General features: G+C 41.7%; 1 protein-coding gene across 1 annotated transcript in view; it reads left to right on the top strand.

Annotated features, from left to right (window-relative positions):
* The first annotated feature begins 238 nt into the window (after nucleotides 1-238).
* The window catches only part of LOC124619407 (eukaryotic translation initiation factor 2A), a 167,145-nt gene continuing 144,518 nt past the window's right edge, over nucleotides 239-22,865 (top strand). The window contains exons 1-2 of the mRNA XM_047145765.1: nucleotides 239-354; nucleotides 836-980. Coding sequence (XP_047001721.1) covers nucleotides 312-354; nucleotides 836-980 — 188 coding nt within the window. The 5' untranslated portion in view covers nucleotides 239-311. The remainder of the gene's footprint in view (nucleotides 355-835; nucleotides 981-22,865) is intronic.

The following is a 22,865-nucleotide window of genomic DNA, read 5'->3' as shown; positions in this document are numbered from 1 at the left end:
CAGTGTAATCCAATGAAAACTGTAAAGCCTGTTGACTAAATAAAAACTTTTGACAGAATGCTGTTAACTGCTACATGGTCAAACTTTTTAGCGTTGAAAACGCTATCTGGATAAATCTGTTCATACATGATAATTATCACACCAGTTATATTACATACAGTTTCTTAGTTCGAGCATATTCCCCCGATTAACACCACCATTCTTAGGCATTACCAGACAAATAAAACAGCAGCATGACATGGGACACGCATTTCAAAGCACTTCTGTAAGAAAACACCGATATTCCTAATCTATTTTCATTTACGTTGCACATGGTCAGAGTAAAGATGGCGGCGAATGTGCCCGTTGTTGCAGGTAATGGTGATACTTTTTTCGTATACTGCCTACGTGTGAGTCTAACAGAAAGAACAAACTTTTTCTTGGTACACCATTTTTCATACTAATTGATATCTGAAACGACAGGGCTGGTCAAAGACACGTAGCACAATAATTTGTATTCGTGAATCCCGTGCTGCTGTTGTCACCATACGTAAGGGTGAAATAGATTTTATGGAATAGTATAAGACATCGAAGGTAAAGAAGTTGACTCATTTGATAAACACGTTACGGGAATTTTGACTACGAGGGCCTCTTTATTGTAGAGTTACTTTTGCAACTGTGCGAATCTAGGTTATGCGAGAGCATGTTTCTTTTCGTATTTTACCGGCATTTATGTCTATCCAGGAAGTTCATTAGTGTAAACCATAATATTTTGCAAAACTAGACAACTCTCGCTTTATGTAGATTGTTGGCAGACACGCGTGTTTTACGCAGAGTTTGATTTTGTGTTTGACAGTTCGGGGATCAACGGGCATTTCAATCAGTTTGGGTCCACCCAGTTATGATCTTGTCTCATCGTTTGCAAGAGAGGACAGCAAAACATGCAAGACTATGGCATTCGATCCAACTGGAAAATACTTTGCCTGGGCGAACGGAACATGGTGAGTGAAGATGTTTGTTTTAAATCGCGGCGCTGCTACCAATGTTTCTTGTGTTGTACTCTGCGTTTGTGAATAGTTTTATGTAATGCTGTTGCAATAATTCTAACATTTTTGCATCCATTGGCAAATTACGTTTATGGACCAGTATGATCAATTACCATCCACTATTTACAGTTGCAGTAATGCTATCGGACCTCATGAGTCTAGTTTTCCCCATCTTTAAATAACAAGGGATTGTTTTAAAAAATGCCCCCTTGCATCTGAAAAATTACTGATGTATTACAGTGCAGCAGCCATATGTCATATGTTTATCCTATCCTCCCAACATGTTAGCTGCACTAAAAGGTCGAATACATGTGATATTTAGCCTACTGAACTGGCCATTTACTTGAGGACACCATCTGTAAATAACATTCTTTTTTCAGTGGCTGACACTTCTTTAAGATCTTTTCTATAAACCATCAATGCTGAAGAAATTTTGCCAGGAACTGTGTTGAAATAAATTTCTTCTCATCCTTGGTCACACAAATTGCATGAGAACCAGTTTTGCTTTAACCAGAGTGCTCTCCTCCTCATTTTCAAGAGTTACTATGTAATGTATCCAGATCAAATAATTTTGCTTAATAAGAAGTTAAAACCAGATATGATAGAATTGTGACCACAAGCCTGTAAAACAGGATTAAATAAATTTATTTGCAAGATGGTCAAGGTGTTTCCCTTAAGCAGCATGCGTAGCCTTTGTACCTGTGTTGAATACCATAGGGATCTTCGTTGTTATGGAACTCATGACATCATCAAATATTGACAGTAGGCCTATCATATTTGCGAATGAATGCATGTGATTAAATATGTAATGTGAAGATACTGGGGATAAAGAGGAATGTTTCATACTAGTTGTCAGCTTTGGTCAGTGCCATAGCAAGCATGCGACAAATGCTGTAAACAGCGTAGCGATCATGGCATCATATCAGTGGATATAAAAATGGGTGCAGCTAAAGGTCATACTGTCACCGTAGCCATGGATTTTTTGCCCCGCCTTTGCTAGCTTCCCCAACTAACAACTGAACTTTCAAAACACAAACCAAAAAGTGAAACCACAGCAACTGTTGACATTAAATCACTGGTCAAAGCCAACATTTAACATCGAATTTTCCTATTGATCTGACACTGAAAGGGGGAAGAAATTTTCCTGCTGTTTTCCATTAGAGAGATATAGAGTGAGTTGTTTGTAAAATGTCATGGAATTCTTGATGAGAATATTGCAACTATGCTTATTCATCTGTGAAATATGAAATATCTCAAATTACTAGGTAATAGTAGTTACTGTAGGTGGTTTTTGGTTCTTGAATATAAGTAAATGACATAAAATAGAGGAGATAGAGCTTCATATTTTCTAAGTGGTTTTATTAAGGTCTGTTACTGCTGCACTGACTGATATTTCATTAAATGGATTCTTAGAGGGGCCTTCACTTATAACTAACTTAATTTAATCTTGGTTATAATAGAGGGAAACATTCCACATAGGAAAAATATATCTAAAAACAAAGATGATGTGACTTACCAAATGAAAGTGCTGGCAGGTCGACAGACACACAAACATACACACAAAATTCAAGCTTTATTAACTCTGTTCATGTTAGATGTATTTTCATTGACCTGTCCCAGTTGCATTTATCTGTATATGTACGTTAAGAAGATAGACACAGAAGTACTTTTGTGTGAACGGAGTTGCAAATAGTGACAGTAGAAGGGTCTTTAAATATGTCTGCTTGTGTCTGTATATGTGTAGATGGATGTGTGTGTGTGTGTGCGCGCGAGTGTATACCCGTCCTTTTTTCCCCCTAAGGTAAGTCTTTCTGCTCCCGGTATTGGAATGACTCCTTACCCTCTCCCTTAAAACCCACATCCTTTTGTCTATCCCTCTCCTTCCTTCTTTCCTGATGAGGCAACAGTTTGTTGCGAAAGCTTGAATTTTGTGTGTATGTTTGTGTTTGTTTGTGTGTCTGTCGGCCTGCCAGCACTTTCATTTGGTAAGTCACATCATCTTAGTTTTTAGATATATTAATTTGATCTTGATTACTTATGAAATATGTAGATGTATTGTTGCCACAGTACCTTGATTCTGATTAAAATTACTATTTATTAACACTACTTTTGTTGCATACGAACAAAAACAATAACAACACCCTATCATGAATGTGCATATATTTTAACAACTATGTTGCCAAGGATACCATAAACAAAAGTAAAAGACTAATTAATGCATTATGTGTCAATACTTGTAGCAGAATTTGCATTTTACAGTGTCAGCTACCCAGCCACATACAACTACCCCCTTAAAAACAATGTACAGGTATTTCTTTGGGAAATGCACTATGCAACCAGAATGGTTACTTTGTTGGATTGGTTGATGACACTCCGGAGTTTTAATGACTGAAGCCGGCTGTTTACTTGAAGTTAATGTGGGCTTTATGGGATCTGTATTCTTCACCAGGAAGTCTGACTTCCATCTGTATATGGATACGGCCTTCTGACGTAGAAGTGTTTCAACAACAAAGTGCTTTTCAGAGCATGTACCAAATTTGGTCCATCCTAGATAGGTGGGACAGGTGTCCTCTGTGTATCATGTATTACAAATACTTTGAAGAGGTAGTAATTTCAGGGTGGATTAAGGCAATTTTGTAGCATGATCTGGACTTGTATCATTTTAAATAATGCAGCCTGCTGCATCAACTTGAAAATAAAGGTGGAATGTTCACAACCCAAAGAAAACAACAATTGGAAGCCTTGTTGTCATGCTGTAAGTCATTTCTGCAGCAATGGAGTTATGTTCTGGAATCACATAAGCATGGAGACCCATTAAAATCAGACACTTGATGTTGCCTTAAAGCTACGATGTTTATGGTCAACTTAACCTGATGCTGGAGGTAAGCGTTGATTTTGATGAGGAGTAGACCTAGGTGTTTGTGAGGTGAGCGAACAGCTGACAGTCTCTGTCATCCTCTGTTGGTGGTGTTGGTTTTTAGGACTCCAAAATGAGCAAACCACAATGATAAGAGTGCAGTCAACATTTTCTGCAGAGAAGTCCTCTGGCCCATATGTAAGCCTGTCAATCACTGTTAAGAGATACACAGAGCACTGAGAGCAAGATAGTGGCCTCACCACACCAACGTGGGTATGCAGGAAGTAATTGTTAACTTCACAGGAAGTTCCCTGAGCAATGTTTGTATCATCAGAAACTTTTGCTCATTAACAGCAAATTCATGTTTTTGCCCACAACTTTACATCTTTTTTCAGTGAAGCCCAAATGAAGCACTGTGTAATCCAGTCCACTGTGCATCTGATGCCAGGATCAGTAAACTCGTGTAGTACATGGAAGACTTGTTGGTAGGTTAGAACAACATGTGGTCTGAATTTACCTGTGGAATTATCAGAAAGTAGCTGCGACCCATCGGGTGAAAAATATTGTTAAAAATGGTAAAGAATATTTCTGGATCATTGCCTTCTGCCCTAGCAATGTCTACATAAAGGCAAATGTTAATGACTTATGGGCTACATCTACAGTCTACAAACCACTGTGAAGTGCATGGGAGGGAGTACATTCCCTAGTACGAAGGGCTTTTTCTTGTCCCATTTATATGTGGGTAGCAGGAAGAATGGCTGTTTAAATGCTCTTGTGCGTGCTATAATTAATCTAATTTTGTACTCATTATCCTTGAGTGATGTGTAGGGGGTTGTAGTATATTTCTAAAAGTAAACATTTAAAGCTAGTTCTTGTAACTTTGTAAGTAGGCTTTCTTGGACTAGTTTGTCAGTGCATGCCAGTTCAATTTCTTCAGCATCACTGTAACTCTCTTTCATGGGTAAACCAAACCTGTGACAATTCGTGCTGATCTTCTCTGTATACGTTCAGTATCACCTGTTAGTCCTATTTGGCAGGGGTTCCACACACTTGAGCAGTATTGTAGGATGTGTCACATGAGTGGTTTGTAAGCGATCTCCTTTGTTGACTGATTGCATTTCCCTGGTGTACTACCAATAAATCTAAGTCCACTACCAGTTTACCCATGACAAATGCACAGGTATTTGGAAGAATTTATTGATTAAAACTGTGGCTTGTTGATACCGTAAGCATAGGATACTACTTTTTTTGTTTCTGAAGTGCACCATTTTACATTTCTGAACGTTTAAAGCATGTTGCCAATCTGTGCACTGCTTTGAAAACTTACCAAGATCTGGCAAAATATATATGCAGCTTCTTTTTGAGTGTACTTGATTGCAGATAACTTCATCATGTGATAAAAATCTGAGGTTACTATTTATATTGTTTGACGGTCATTAATGTACCCTGTGAACAGCTGCGGACCCAACTTCCTCGGGGCACACTCAAAGTTACATGTACATCTGTCAATGAATCTCCATCCAAGATAACTTGCTGCTACCTCCTACCAAAAAATCTCAATTCAATCACAGATTCCCCTTGATACACCATACAATTGTACTTTTGATACTAAGTGCAGATGTGGTACTAAGTCAAATGCTTTTTCAAAATCAAGGAATATGACAGCTATCTGACTGCCTTGATCCATGGCTTTCGGTACGTCATGTGAGAAAAGTGCGAGTTGGGTTTCACATGATTGACATTTCCGAAATCTATTAGTTGGTGATAAAGGAGGTCATTCTGTTGGAGATAATTTATTATATTGGAGCTCAGAATATGTTCTAAGATTTTACAAGTCAGTGTTGAGGATTTTAAACAAGGGTAATGATTCTTTTGGAAAACCTGTAATTGGTTTACATTTTAGCAAGAAGAAACGTGGAAGTCTCAGGGAATTTCAGGAATTCATAAAATCTCAGGGAGTTATTTGTTTTTAACCTAACAGTGTCGTTTAATGTTATTGAGCTTTACAATTCAGAAGTTTTAAAATACTAAAAATGTGTGTCAATTGTTTGAATATTAGTTCATATAAATTATATTATTATTGTTATTGATATTATTATTACAGGATTAATCAATAGAAAGATTAATTGATAACGTCTTATTCTATTCCTGTTATCCTCCACCAAACCTCTTTATGTAGCGCATCTCATTTCCGAGGCTCCACTTTAAATTCTTGAGGTTGTGGAAGTTTCTCCCTGCAGGTCCGGGGGTTAGAATAGACCCGAGGTGTTCCTGCCTGTTGTACGAGGCGACTGAAAGGAGTTTCACACATTTCGGCCTTTATGTGATGGTCCCCTTTAGGGTTTGACCTCCATTCTTCAATATTTTCCTGAAGAGCGAGCCAATTGGCGAAGGGCGCCTTATGAGGTGCATCGTGTCCATCGTGCATTGAGATCTTTAGCTCAGTTTCTCGTCGTTGCATTGCAGTCCTGCCCATTCTCCATCTCTTGGGCGAGGACACCTTCCTGGGTGTGTTTTTCACCATGCACTATGCAGTGTCGATTTCTGCATCGACGATGACCATGCACTTCTTTGCACCTGATATTCAGCACGGTAGCCAGTCTGTTGTGGTGGGGCCGCCATGTAACCTGTTGGTTGTAGCCCCCTGACCACTCAAGGATCACTCCGCTGATGCCTGCGTCATTAACTCCCCACATATGCCAAGGGCTAGATGCCCATTCCCCTGGGGCATTGGGCCTCCCGGCAATGGCAATCCTGCCAAGTGGCCTTTGCTGCGGCTGGGTGGCGCCCGTGGGGAGGGCCCCTGGTCGAAGTGGGTGGCATCAGGGCAGATGACATGCGATGAAACGTAGTCCATCATCTCTTGCTGGTGGTGAAACACCAGCTGTTTCTAAGCGATCACGTGCTCAATTCAGCACACAGAAGTACGACCCCCAAATCGTTCCCCTCCCTGGCCACACCATGGGAGGAATTTGAGGCTAAGGATGGCAACGGATCTTATTCGCACCGATACCATGTATGTTTGAGAGTTGATGGGGAATCTTTCATGACAAGGAAGCCTCAGTTTTTTGTTGAGCATTTTGAGGACAAGTTCAGGGAGGTGAAGGGCTTGTCCAAAATGAGATCAGGGTCAGTTTTGATCAAAACAGCATCCTCTGCCCAGTCACGGAAGTTACTCGCTTGTTACAAGCTGGAGGATGTTTCTGTAACCATCACGCCCCATAAGAGCTTAAATATGATCCAGGCTATCATATTTAACAGAGGGCTTCTTTTGCAGTTCAGCGATAAGCTGCACGCCAATTTAGAACGGTGTGGTGTACATTTCATCCAGGATGTCCACCGGGGTCCGAAGGATAATCAGGTCGCCACCGGTGCCTTCACTTGACCTTTGAGGGTGATATATTGCGCGAGATGGCCAAGGTGATGGTCTACCGATGTGATGTAAAGCCCTATATCCCTCCCCCAATGCAGTTCTTTGTGTTGGAAGTTCGTCCATATGTCTTCCCTCTGTACTTCCAGCATCACATGCCGAGATTAGGGACGCCCATTACAACCCAATACTCCATGTGCCCTCCCTCCCATCTGTGTCAACTGCGGAGAGCATCATTCGCCTTGCTCGCCTGACTGCAGGATTCTCCAGAAGGAAAGGAAAATCATGGAGTACAAGACCCGGGACAGACTGACCTATACTGAGGCTAAGAGAAAATTTGAACGCCTACATTCTGTGTGTACGACATCATCTTACGCCGCCTCTACAACAGGTCTGGCACCATCAGCTCTACCAACCCAGGTCACCTCTCAGAGCCGGAAGACTACTCTTGGCTCCTTGATGGTGGGGGGGCATTTTCCTCCCTGTTGCTCCTGCACCACTTACTTTGGGAGCAACACCCCCCCCCCCCCCCCCCTCAACTATCAGGGACGTCCGTCCCCACTTCTAAGCCGGAGAAGCGTAAGTCTTCTTCGGCTTCTCTTGCTAGGAAGGGGTCTCTTGGGTCATTCCCTTCCCAGGTTTCTTCTAGTGGGAAAGACTACACCTGCCAGTGGCTGAAGAGCCCAAAAGCAGCTGGTTGTAGGGCTTCGTGCTCATCCTCAGTCCTGGAGACTGACCCAGTGAAGTCCTCCCAGCCAGGTAAACCCGAGGAGCAGTGAGAGAAATCCAAAAAGAAAACCCATAAGACCAAGGAAACTGCAGTGGCACCTATACCACTGCTACCTACAAGCTCTGTGGCTGAGGATGGGATGTAGATTTTGGCATCCGCTGAGGACCTAGATCTCTCCAGACCCTCAGACACAATGGATATAGACTGCTCAGGCAATAAATTGTTGGCAGCAGGTGACTCTGAGGTGTAAACTGCCTCATTGAATGTTCCATGCCTTCCCAGTCTCACAGTGTCATCCTCCAGTGGAATTGTGGTGATTTTTTTCCACCGCCTGGCTCAGCTATGGCAACTGTTAAGTTTTACACCTGCTATCTGCATTACCCTCCAGGAAACCTGGTTCTCAGCAATGCGGACCCCTGCCCTCCACTGCTATAAGGGATATTACAGGAACTGTAGCGACTATAATCGAGTGTCAGGTGGAGTTTACGTTTATGTCCTGAACTTGGTCTGTAGTGAACATGTGCCCCTCTCGAAGCTGTGGCTGTCAGAATAAGGACGATGCAGAAAATTACTGTCTGCAATGTATATCTTCCTCCAGATGGTGCAGTACCCCCTGCACTGATTGATCAACTCCCTAAACCTTTCCTACTTCTGGGAGATTTTAATGCCCATAACCCCTTGTGGGGTGGTATCATGCTTACTGGCCGAGGCAGATATGTTGAAACTTTACTGTCTCAGTTCGACCTCTGCCTCTTAAATACTGGGGCTGCCACACATTTCAGTGCGGCTCATGGTAGTTGCTCGGCCATTGATTTATCAATTTGCAGCCCAGGACTTCTCCCATCTATCCACTGGAGAGCACATGACGACCTGTGTGGTAGTGACCACTTCCCCATCTTCCTGTCACTGCCCCAGCATCAGGTGCATGGACAACTGCCCAGATGGGCTTTGAACAAGGCAGACTTTCACCTCGCTGTCACCGCTGAATCTCCCCCATACGGTAACATCGATGTGATGGTTGAGCAGGTGAGTAGCACAAAACGCGATCCCTCGCTCTTAGGGTGCCCGAGGCGTAAGGCAGTCCCTTGGTGGTTGCAGGAAGTCGCTGAAGCAATTAAGGAGCGTCGACAAGCTCTACAGCGGCATAAGTGGCACCCTTTCCTGGAGCACCTAATAGCCTTTAAATGGCTCCATGCCCGTGTTTGCTTCCTTATCAAACAATGGAAGAAGGAGTGTTGGGAGAGATATGTCTCCACCATTGGGTGCCACACGTCACCTTCCCAAGTAGGGCAAAAATCAAACGTTTTTTCGGGTACCGGGCCCCAACAGCTGTCCCTGGTGTTACCATAAATGGTGTGTTATGTACCGACGCAAACGCGGTTGCCGAGCACTTTGCTGAGCACTTTGCTCAAGCCTCTGTGTCAGATAATTAACCTCCAGCCTTTTGCACACTCAAACTGCAGCTGGAAGGGAATGTCCTCTCATTCACTACTCGCTGCAGGGAATCCTATAAAACCCCAGAGTGGGAGCTCCTCAGTGCCCTTGCACATTGCCCCGACACAGCTCCTGGGCCTGATGGCATCCACAGCCAGATGATAAAACGTATCTCATCTGACTACAAGCGACATCTTGTCATCTTCAACCAGATCTGGTGCGATGGCGTCTTTCTATCGCAGTGGCGGGAGAGCACCATCATTCCGGTGCTCTGACCCGGTAAAACCCGCTTGATGTGGATAGCTATCGGCCCATCAGCCTCACCAACATTCTTTGTAAGCTGCTGGAACGAATGGTATGGCGGCAGTTGGGTTGGGTTTTGGAGTGACGTGGCTTGCTGGCTCCATGTCAGGGTGGCTTCCGCCAGGGTCGCTCTACTACTGGTAATCTTGTGTCCATCGAGTCTGCCATCCGAACAGCCTTTTCCAGATGGCAACCCCTGATTGCCGTCTTTTTTGACTTACGTAAAGCATAAGACACGACTTGGCGACATCATATCCTTGCCACATTGTATGAGAGGAGTCTCCGGGGACCACTCCCGATTTTTATCCAAGACTTCCTGTTGCTCCGTACTTTCCATGTCCAAGTTGGTGACTCCCATAGTTCATCCATATCCAGGAGAATGGAGTCCCGCAGGGCTCTGTATTGAGTGTCTCTCTATTTTTAGTGACCTTTAATGGTCTAGCAGCAGCTGCCGGGCCCTCCGTCTCACCTCCTCTGTATGCAGTCGACTTCTGCATTTCATACTGCTGCTCCAGTACTGTTGTTGCTGAGCGGCACCTCCAGGGAGCCACCCACAAGGCACAGTCATGGGCTCTAGCCCATGGCTTCCAGTTTTCAGCCGCAAAGTCATGTGCCATGCACTTCTGTCACCGTCGTACCGTTCATCCGGAACCCCCACTTTACCTTAATGACGATCCACTCACTGTAGTGGAGACTTATCAATTGCTAGGACTTGTTTTCAGTGCTCAATTGACTTGACTCCCTCATCTTCGTCAGCTTAAGCAGAAGTGCTGGCAGCACCTCAATGCCCTCCATTGCCTGAGCAACACCAATTGAAGTGCAGATCGCTGTACGCTGCTGCAGCTCTACAGAGCCCTTGTCCAATCCCGAATTGACTATGGAAGTGTGGTTTATGGTTCAGCAGTGCCTTCAGCATTGCATTTACTTGACCCTGTGCACCACTGTGGGGTTCAGTTACTGACAGGAGCTTTTAGGACAAGTCTGGTGACTGGTGTACTGGTGGAGGCTGGTGTCCCTCCACTGCAGATCAGATGTGCGCAACTGCTTGCCAGTTACGCAGCAAGCATTCATAGTTCCCCTGAGCATCCGAATTACCGTCTACTTTTCCCGTCTGTGGCAGTTCATCTTCCACATCAGCGGCCCAGATTGGGGCTAACGATTGCGGTTTGCGTGCTGTCCCTTCTCTCTGAACTGGAGTCCTTCCCTTTACCACCTCTACTTGCGATCCTTTCACGTATGCCTCCATGGTGTTTGCCTCAGCCGCAGCTTCATCTGGACCTTTTGCATGGCCCTAAAGACTCCGTTAACCCTGCTGTTCTCCGCTGTCACTTCCTCTCGATTCTTGACGTGTTCCGGGGCTCTGAAGTGGTTTACATCAACGGCTCAATGGCTGATGGTCACGTAGGCTTCGCATATGTTCATGGAGGACATATTGAGCAGCACTACTTGCCAGTTGGCTGCAGAGCTTTCACTGCAGAGCTGGCGGCTATATCTCTCGCTCTTGAGTACATCCGCTCATGCCCTGATGATTCATTTCTCCGGTGTACTGACTCATTGAGCAGCCTACAAGCTATCAACCAGTGCTACCCTCGCCACCCTCTGGTAGCGTCCATTCAAGAGTCCATCTACAGGGTGTATACGACCCGGGAGATTTGGGGAAAACCCGGGAATTTTTTGTTGTTTTAGTTATCAGTTAAATTTTTGTAATTTTGCTGGTAAGAACCGATACTCTAACAAAGGATATTACTGTAGCCTGCTACTGCAGAACAATACTGCAGCATTAAAACACGAACAAGAGAAAAAAAAACGAAATAAAACTTAAATTGCAAAGGAAATGCGCCATATAAAATAACACTGTGCACATACAAGCGTCTGCCAACAGCAAAATGGGTCAAAGGCTTTAGGAAGACTATGCAATGCTTCATAACAAGTTACCTCCAATGAGCTTGACATCACAAGTGTTTACATTAGATTCATTTAAGCAGTTACAAGCGGGCTCAGGCAAATGCGCAGTTACGTCGCGTATGAGTAATACCTTCTCCTGCTTCCGGCTACAGAAGTGTGACTGTTGGCTGTGTAAGCAGCAGTAGCAGCAACCAGCCATATGGGGTACACGGAAGAATTTTACTGGCGCGCCCAAGCTGCCAGACTCATGCGTCCGCAGCTGGCCCGGATCTAGTGGAGGATGGCGGCAAACTGTGGTATCTGGACCGGGCGGCAATTTGGGGGGGGGGGGGGGGGGCAAATTCATATTCTTGAGAAAAAAAAACCTTGTCTCACAAAGCACCTAGCATCCAGCCCACGTCGGGCTATCAATTATTCATATGATTTTGAAACGCACCCCTGCTGGTTTTTGGACATTTTTGAACACAGTCTATGTTGATTATTATAAAATTATTTTTCAGTGCGTGCATACTGTATGTGATGTCTCTGCCAGGGGAATCCTCGTTGCATCTAGAAACGAACTTTCCTGCAGACAAAACGGGATGGGGCTATACGAGTTGAGTTAAGCCGAACCTGTGAATGCCAACTGCTGCTTGTTTATGTGGTTGATTCGGTTTGCAAATGTTCAGGGTTGTTATGATTACTAATGAAATCCAGATTCAGACTACCAGAGTGGAAATAAACGACTAACACGAATAATAGGTAAGAAAGGTTATGTATTATCTTCACGGTGTATCCAAGAAAGTGAAATTCTGACAGAACATTTTTGGCCAGAACTCTACATGAGACAGGGCCAGTTGTAGTCCCCGGCTTAAGTTCCATTCTGGGAGTAGCGCAGAAAACGCATTGTACGAACACGTAATAATGCCTAACCGGAGAATAATTGCTTGGTAACTAAACCGGTGATTGCGGCAGGGTTAGTAAAGTTAACTGGAAAATGAGTTTTGACAGTGGTAGGAATAGTTACAGAATTAGTGATGACAAGATTGTTTATTAGAACGAGGAAGGAGAAGAAATGGGGACATCACACAAATTATGGAAGAATATGACGATTCCAAATTTATACAAAATTTTGTTCTACTACGTTTCTTTCTCGTGCATGAGAAACTGGAGCTTATGAATGAAATGTGAAACTATTTCCTAACATAAAGCTTTTTGATTGTAGTAGGCCAAACAGGTATTTTGTATTGGTACTTCGTGAATTATATTGTCGCAGTATAAAAATGATCATTATTGCCAAAGCAGTCTCACTTTTTTGGTGCCTGTTACAATTGCTGCAATATTAGAAAGGCCTATTTCATTTTGTCCAGCACACGGTGACAAAATAGACGTAATCAGATCGAGAAACCACACCAGTCTTGGGTACTATTTGTATTAACAGCTTTTTATGTATTAGACGATGACATTTCGATTTTTCATGTAGCAAAACGTTTGTCGAAGTTTGATGAAGTAATAGTTCTTTCCCAGAAAGGAAAGCACGCCATGTAAAGCTGTAGCAAGATCAGAGAGAAAAATCGCTAGGACCTAAGGATTGAAGAAATGTGTGCTAATTTTTTAATTTTTTTAATTTTTAAAAGGGGCAAGGTGTCAAACCGGCCTACTGGGAGCAGGAGAGGCACCATAGGACATTTTAATTTCCACTGTCCTGAATATAGTTTGATGGCATCCATTACAAAATATACACGTTTGAGTTCCGCAGAGCGAAATACAGTGACGTGCGTTATAAGAATGTTGTTTGAAGAGGCACACTTAAGACCAAATAACATGTCTTACATTTCCTCGAAGGTATATCTTTTTGTATCAAACTCCTCAGAAAGATGTGCGCTACAAAATGAACTTATTTTTGAAAAGGTTTATTTTTATTTATTTATTTTTTACCTTCTGATGCACAGAGCAGTCAGAGTTAGAGGGGGGGGGGGGGGGGGATAGTCTCCACGTGACCCATCTTTACATTTTCCTCTTAGTTTACTGCTGTCACATCAAAAGAAAACAAGACAGATTTCTGTGGCTGGGAGCTATCAAGTGAATTAAAATACATCACATAATTATGGAAAGCTAAAAAATATGTTACTAGTTTCAGATTTTATTTTATTTTATTTCCACCTTTCTGACAGTCAAGCGTTAATCCCCTCGCAGAGCAATAAAGTTATTTTTGTCTGTTTGCTAAAGAAATTTGGCTTTTATTAAGCTTTCATGCTGAGGCAGTAAATTTATTTGAAACGAAGTGTTTAATTCCACACTATTCGCTGCATTTCATGTGCGTTTTCACCTTGTAGCACGTATGGCATTATGCCATAATAAAGAACCGAACATGAGATAATACAGCACTGCTACTCCAAGAAAATGTACGTCCTGAAAACCACACTGCAAAGTTTCATATCAGGTCTACGTCATTTGGAATCTGGGCATACGAATGTGCACTGTATGGCGAACCATGCATTTTAGCATGGTTCACGAAATTCTGACGCTCTTGGAGCATCCTCTCATGTCTTGTTTCTTAATCTTAGAGACAAATATTATTCCATAAAACCATATCCATTCAAAGGATTGATAAGTTTTACTATTCCGACGGAAAATCCCCGGCAATGAACTTAGCGACAGGCTGGCCAAACAGGTGACACAGAAACTGCGTTCTGTCTTACACTGCAGGTTTTTCCGGCTTTGGGAGACGGAATGGCATAACAGCACGCACAAAAAAACTGCGTGTCATTAAGGAGACTACGAATGTGTGGAAGTCTTCCATGCAGGCCACTCGCAGGCAATCAGTTGTCCTCTGCCGGCTCTGCGTTGGCCATACGTGCCTAATGCATGGTTACCTACTCCATTGCGAGGACCCACCTCAGTGTTGCTGTGGCTCCCAAATGACAGACGTCCACCTCTTGCTGGACTGCCCACTTTTAGCCGCTCTGCAACAGAGTTTTAACTTTCCCAGCACTCTGCCTTTGGTGTTGGGCGACAATGGCTCCACAGCAGCTTTAGTTTTACGTTTTATGCGTGAGAGTAGGTTTTATACTTCTATGTAGGTTTTAGCGCATATCCTTTGCCCCTCTGTGTTCTCCACCCTAGTGCTTTTAGGGTGGAGGTTTTAACGTGTTGCAGAGCGGCTGGCTTTCCCTTTTTATTCTCGTGGTTGGCCAGCCACTGTAATCTACTCTCATGTTTTACTCTCTTCTGTTTCTAGTGTTTCTCTGTTGTTTTCTTGTCCTCTTTTGTTCCTTTTAGTGTTCATTGCCTTCCCTTCGTTCTTGAGGCTTTTCCTTTTTTTTGTTTTGTGTTGTATGTTTCGTCCGTTTTATCCTCACACTTGTGGCATTGTTTTATTAGGAACAAGGGACCAATGACCTCATAGTTTAGTCCCTTCTCCCGCCTTTTAACCTTATGGAAGTTTTTTGTGGATAATCGGGTGCTGGCCCGTTGACCCAACCCCCAACTAGGAGGACCAGGATTTGACATCAGGGTTTACTCCCCTAGGAGGGTTGCCTTCACCGCACCTATAGAGACCCCCATTCCCTAGGTGGGACACATTTCGTCTGGCTCCTCCATTGAGGCCTGTCCGGCTTGGGTGACCCTGCCAGTAGCTATGCTACCACTGGCATAGCCCTCAACTTCGCTGGAGCACACAAATCCTCCCGCCCAATACTGAAGGTACCTTCGATAAGGCAGTGTCCCTTGGGAGGGAATATAAATTATCAATGTGTAAAAACTCCAGTTAAACTACAGGCTACTGCCAAGAGGAAAGAAAAGTCACTATTGTGATATGCCTACTCCCCACTCACCCATCCACCTATAATTTCTCCATAGCTGGAATTCTCAGGAAATTTTTTTTCTTCTTAGTTTGGGTAGCCACCTTGTTGGACAGTAGTTTTGTGGGTCACTTCTACTACCCTTCTTGTAGATAAGTGTGATCTGCGCTCTTTTTCCAGCTGCTTGGTAGGGTTTTTGTGAGAGGAATCTACGATAAATTATAGTTGACAAAGGGGCTAGCCCAGATTCAAACTGGGTACAGAATCTGACAGGGATTCCAGCACGCCCTGGGACTTTGTTCAGTGTCAGTTATTTCATCTGTTTTTCAACAGCACTGACACTTACATCTGTTTCACTCATCTTTGCAGTGGAATGAAACTTAAATTGGTGTAATACTCCTAAGTTTTCCTTTGTAAAAGAACCTTTGGAAACAGAGTTTGTGAATAGTGTGAATTCTCTGCCCTCTATAAGATAAAGAAAGTGTTTGACTACCGAATAGGCTGCCACCTAGTTAGTTTCATGACCTATGGATCATTTGCACAATAAATTGTGATGATGTGGAATGAGTCATTTTACATCACATCGCAGTTAATTTGTATATGCAGATACATGGTGAGCATTTATGAGTGTTTATGTATTGCAAAAGTCATGATAGCTATCTTTTGTCCCAAAAAAATGGTAACAAATTAAAAAATTATGAAATATACAAACAGAATGTCAGTTAATATTTAAATATTATGTGTAGGGAAATGGACGAACACGCACACCACCATAAAGATAAGAAAAAGTCGAAAAAAAGTTTGTCATTGCAAACATGTTTTACTGTCAATTGCAACAGCACACCTCAGTACATTACAAAGTATGCACATTCCATGGCATCAGGAGTCTCCCCAAGAGTCCAAAGTAACGTAACATGATGTGATGCTAGTTGGCAGCCCTTTCCAGGAGAATGAAGTGTGAAGAGATACCACAGTGTGATTTCAGCAGCCATTCAGGATAGATGTTCCCCAACTTGAATAGTGCTCTTACATAAAGACTGCAGCTCACCATGGAAGGAATGCGTGACAATGACGCAAGGAGCTTATGGAAGTGGTAGGAAATGCCATTCTACGTACTAAATGGTTGCTCGATGGGTAGGTCCATTCAAGCATGGCAGAGCTGCAAGGGCGTATCTGCACCGGTCCGGGTGGCCTGTCGGTGTGCGTACAGACTGTGCTCGTACCCAGGTCGTCCAGTGCTTGGAGAATGACAGAAGGTGGGCGCTGGAGGAATTACTCTGCCATACTGGTATTAAGAAGACAAGTCTACAGGATTTTATGCAACGAGCCACACATGCATTAGTTTGCTGCTAATTGGGTGCCTCGTGCACTAAGTGATATGGGAAAGTGGGCACATTATGGAACTTGTAGTGTTCATCTAGCACATTATGAGACAAGGGAGACAATATGCTTACGAGAATTATCACCATAGATGACTTTTTTGCAGTGCCTATTAGCCATAACTGAAATGCCAGTCCATGCTCACCACGCACGCATAAATTTTGTCGCAATTTTTCTCCTGTCAAATTAATGTTCATCATAGCCTTTGATGTTAGAGGAGTGTTTTTGTGCCATTTCATCCCACATGGACAAACTGTTAATGTACTGTACCACTGTTGCACATTCCTGCAATGACGCCTACAAAGCGCTGTTCAGGAGAAACGTCCTGAACACCTACACATTGCATTATGACCTCATACCAAAACTGAAAGAATCAAATATGTGAAGACATTGCCACAGCAGTGACGCTTGAGATCTGACGATTCGCTCATGGTAACATTTACATATGAACTAATCTTCCACACAGGTCAGAATTTTTAAATTAATTACCATTTTTGAGACAAAAGATAGCTGCCGTGATGTTGTAAATTATGTGCAACGAACTTCATGAGGGAATAAATGTACTGTCAAGCAGTAGCCAAAATTCCCACCTCCTTAAAAAGACATTTAAAGGATGCTTGTGAGTGAGCACTATAAATTATTGTTACAGCACTTTTTGGAGCAATTCACATTTTATTTTAGATAAAATTTCAGTGAAATTCTTCAAGAAAAATACAAATGGTTAAGGAGTTTTTTCTCATAAGTTCTTCATTATCTTTTTGGATGATTTGTCGGCTGTATCAGTCCTTGTAAGAGGATCAGTCCATATGAAATCAACCAATGGTCTGGTTCTTTACATATCAGATTTTGATAATTTTTATGTGTATTTGTAGTGGTAATTGTTTACATGAAAAATCTCATATTGAAGTTTTTTGGACCTCTCATTCTGGAATTATTTCTAAAATTCATATCATTTTATTCTGTTTCTTGTAAGCTTTAAAAATGTGTGCTAATTGGCGATATTCATAAGAATCCTGAATTTTCCCAGATTAAATTATTTTTAATTTTGGAAAATTCAAAATCTGATTTTTTTGTTTTGGAAAAAAAGTGTGTTTTATTCGTTAATGCATATGCCAGATTTCCTGATGGTGTTCCAATGAGAACATATTAAAATAAATTTCCTTTTACTGGTAAGTGCAGCACCTGATATGTAGCCTGTAGGACTTTGGACTTGTTATTGAGGTGTAAGATGGCAAAAACCAAGTAAGGGTGTCAAATTATTATTTTTTTATTTAGTGACAATCAGTTCATTCCATTATTAAAACTACATTTAAATTTAAATTCACATTTGACTATCCCGTGTTAACCGTGAACATATTTTAACACCAACATTGTCTCTATATGAAACTTCTATGCACAATGACAGTACAATATTATAAGAAAGAGTAGGTATATAGCATTCAGTCGCAATCCCGTAGGGTTTTTATTATTTATCCGTATCCAGATTTCAACTATACATAGCCATCTTTAGTGCATTTGAGTAGTTATAATCCAACAAAGTCCTAGCAGTGTACGTCACGATAGGACTTTATTGGTGTACAGGCAGGAGTTTGGTGACATGTATTGCAGGGAGTTTGTTGGGTTATAACTCATTGAAATGCCATAAAGATGGGTGTTTATAGCTAAAATCTGGATACGCGTGAATAATGGCAAACCAATGGGATTGTGACTGAAAGCTATATTCCAGTCTCTCCTTATAATATTTTAACATACAACTTAACAACACATGATTAAAAAAGACTGTGAATAATTTACTTAATTATACATTCATTTTTCAAATACATTAATATTAAATGTTTTTTATTCCAGTCTTTGATCACAATATCAATTTTGAGTAGCCAGTTGCAATAATGACTGTGTGAACGATGTGGCCTATTCTACACCTTATTTTAGATCTATGTGACAATGTTGTGCTGATTATATTTATGTGTTTCGATGATGCCATTATGGCCTTATAACTTTAGGAAATGGTGTAAAAAAAGATCTGAGAATGGTCATTACGGACTGAAACCGGACATCGTCTAAAGAATTGATATTGTGATCAAAGACTGGAATAAAAATCATTTGACAGTATTGGATCACTGTTTGTATATGCGACTATGTCGCAGTTGGGGAAACATTAATATTAATCAATATTATTAATTAAACAGTGATATAGCTGTTGTTATTTAACAGTTTATTAATTGAGTGCCTTGAAAAGAGAATTTTTTTATTCGTCTTCAACAAGATAGATGTTATGATGACACACTAATTATTTTATTTACTATTATGTATTGCAGTTTTCTTTCAAGTGCCATGACCTAGTACTCCCAAGCAATAATGGCTGATTATTGATGTAACAACATGTCCTTTCATAATATAATCTGAGGCTTTTTGTAGCTCTTCATCTGATAGTCTTTATGTTCTTCCCATGGTAATTGTGTGATTTAACTTAAAAAGTCTGAAGTTTTTTAATTGCAATCGATTCATCTGGTATTGTTGATTATCAAACAAGAAAGTTGTGTTCCACAGTGATGTGTAAATAGAAGGTTTACGTCTACTTTCCTATCTCTTGATAGCACATAGGCTGTCCACCATGTGCTGTCATGGGCACAAGTCAGAAGACCTGTAATCTATTCGAAAGCTGCAACACCTGGACACATTTGAATTTTATGAACATCAAAATGCTTAAAATCAGAAACAGTTGTAGCTTTATGTTTGGCTTTGTTTATAAGAACAAATGGATAATACTTTGAGTCCCTGTAACTGCTGTGGTGTTATAAAATTCTTTTTTATGGTGGAGGCTCATCATTTGTCACATAGAAAAATTGACTGATTATATAGATGCTTTACCCCCAAGTTGTGGTGCATTTATCCAGTAGGAGTGATAGGTGATGTGATATTGGACAAATAAGACAGCAAACAGTTTTCACATACTTTGACTTTACTGGAATCCATTTACATACAATATGTACAGTACACTTGTACACTGTGTAACCATAATTTGTGTTCACATTACAATCAATTTCAATTTACTAAATGTTTAAAGTTACAACCATTAACTTTGATGCATTTCCGAAAATGTGCTTCAAAAGAGTGTTGAACATGCCTCAACATTTCTTTGCTGATACCGGTAGACACATTTGTAATTTGTTGACATAGATTTTTGGGTGTAGTTGACATTTCTTGGTAAACTTTGTCTTTAATGTATCCCCAATAAAAAAGTCTGGAGGAGTGAGATCCAGGAAGCAAACAGGCCCTCTATATCCTATTCATTGATCTTGATAATCTCTGTTTAGTATATCGCAAGCTGTAGCTGAGTAATGAGCAACCGTTGTGTTGATACCACATGGCACCCTGTTCCACAAGGGGCACATCTTCTTGCAACAATGGAAGTTCTTGGTCCAAAAGCTTTCCGTATTTCTGACCATTTAGTTTACCATCAGTGAAGTATGGTCCAGTGGTACGTAATCCCAGAACTCCACACCAAACACTCAAGACTCCACTGCTTTTGATGCTGAGCTTCCTGTAACCATCTTGGATTTTCCGCTGACGTATTATGTCGGTTCACTTGAGCATGATTTGTGAATGTTGCCTCATCAAAAAATAAAGTATTTGAAAGTGTACCATTTTCAATTTGTAGTAGAGCCTGTTGTATCAAGCATCCATGATTACAAACTGAAGTGGAGTTCACTAAGAATAGTAGGTAATGTTCTTATGACATTTAAATTGGTACTGGATAAACAATGTGCCGATGTCAACAAACCTGTAAGAGTATCACTACGGGAGTACAAATAAAAGATCAACAAACAAGCTGACTTAAACAAATGAATTTCCTTCATTGAATAACAATAACAAAAGAAAAATAGAGATAGAGAGAACTCAAAATGTGTGAAAACCATTTGCTGTCATATTTGTCCAATATCACATTACCTGTCACACCTGTTGTATAAATGTATTACAATTTTTATGCTCAAAATTGAATGCCCTTTCCATTTCTGTAGAGGAAATACACTATTGCCTTTAAAAAGATACTGAGAATGGCATTTTAAGGATGAGTTATGGTCAATCTCTTATGTCCCTGTATAAATACTGCAATGGCGGAAGATAGGACCAAGATTAATTCAAGGTCATAGTGATCTCTGTAAGGAGGAATTGATCTATGAAATTACAATGAGAGGGAGATGTTGAAGCAGACGGAGGAGGTTGACTTGGAGCAACCAGTAGTGTTGTCCAAGGAGGAGCATGATATAGAAGCTGCACTTCCAGTCGTTGAGACAGTGTTGAAAGAGCTTGATATTTGTCATGACCTCTTAGTTAATTCTGTGCCATCCACAGGTCAGATTCAGAAGCTGGGCGCAGGGCTGGAACATTACAGGAACAGAATTAAGGATTTGATGTTGGTGACTAAAATAACTTCTAAGTGACTAAAACTACTACTAATAGATCACAGTTGGTGGAACTGCATGACAGCTGTTTTACCTTCTAACTGCGGTGGGCTAGTTTTAGATTGAGGTCGAGAGAAGAGGGGGGTTTGGTAGATAAAACTATAGGGAATATTGGGTTTAGTCACTTTGGTAAGATGTTCAATCTGCTTTGTAGAAAGGGGGGGGGGGGGGCACTGCAAGCAGTTAAGATTTTGTATATTTTTGATTAATTGGAAGAGAAGGGTGGAGCCTTAAACATTAGACTGGAGGAATTGTTAAGAGTAGTAGCCACTAAGGTTGATGGGGTCTTGTTGGAGAAGGTGCAAAATTGTCATTTTTCAGGGTGAATTTCATTACACAATATGCAGGGGATCCTTACCCCATAGAGTGATGCAGGAGCTCATTTGTTTGAATTATGGGTGCGAGCAAGATTTTCAGCAACAGTTCACCTACTGTGTAGGTAGAGTTAAGTCGCAAGTTTACAGCATATTCTAGAGGGTATGGAGCCGGAGAACTGACAAGAGATTGGTGTTGTGTAAAAAAACCCTTGATTATATTACCTTGAGTGATATGGTTGCCATGCAAGGGATTGCTTATGTCAGTGAGCGAAAGAAAGAGAAAGGAACTGTGGAAACCAAACTATGTGACAGTACCACGTCTGCGGCCGAATGGAACTTAAGGTTTTTTGCTTGTGGATGACACAGTCACTTAGCCTGGCATTGTCCTGTAGGTTGAGGCAGGGGAACCGAACAGTGCCAGTCGGACCACTCATCCTGTGTGGTGACTATGGGAGAAGTGCGGGTTGGGGCAGTTAAAAGTGTAGAATTGAGACTGTCTAAACGGATGCCGTAAATATTTTGTTATGTTCATAATGAGCCAGTCGGTGGCTTGCTGGATTCAGGCAGTGTTGTGGTGACATTGGACCTGCAGTGGGCCAGTAGAAATAGTAATTTTTAGCAAATGGGGAAAAACTGAAAAGGAATCAGTGCCGTCAGTGGCAGCTAGCAACACCCAGCTGGATGTCCAAGGAGTGCTGGTTATCGGATTGAGAATGCAAGATGGAAGGTTAAGGTTATGATGATTGTGTTTGTCAACTCCGTTAATCATTGGCTCACATGTGATAAGGAAGGTCAGGGTAGTTTTTGACTGGGCAGGCAGTAGTTACTCTTATAAGTGTGCTCAAATTCTGAGGTATCGGTTGTGTGATCATGATAGGCCAAATGATACAAGGAAATGTTCCTGAGGCAGAAGGGGAGGCAACACCAGTGAGGGAAGGTGGCACTTGAATGATTTGGAGCATTTCAATAATGAGCAGAGGCTCCCAAGTACCTGAACTGTGTTGTATTGAGTTGGGAATCACTTTGCAAGTGGAATATGAGATTGCTCATTAATCAAGTGCCCACGAGGAAGGTGCCATACCGATTATCTGCACCCAGACTAAAGGAGCTTAAAGGGTGCATTGACAAGGTACTACAGCGATGGGTCATTACACTGTTGAGATTTTCTTATATGGCATCGATATTTTTAATCCCCAAACCAGATGGAGGTTCAAGACTGGTTGTAGATTATAATGAGCCTATATAAAAAGGTGGTTCTTAGGTCAGTTTCAATACCTGATTTTCATGTTTCGCCTG

This window comes from Schistocerca americana, chromosome 6 (assembly GCF_021461395.2).
Source record: "Schistocerca americana isolate TAMUIC-IGC-003095 chromosome 6, iqSchAmer2.1, whole genome shotgun sequence".
Classification (NCBI taxonomy): Eukaryota; Metazoa; Arthropoda; class Insecta; order Orthoptera; family Acrididae; genus Schistocerca; species Schistocerca americana.
The sequence above is the reverse complement of the archived record's forward strand: the minus strand, read 5'-3'. Positions and strand labels throughout refer to the sequence as shown.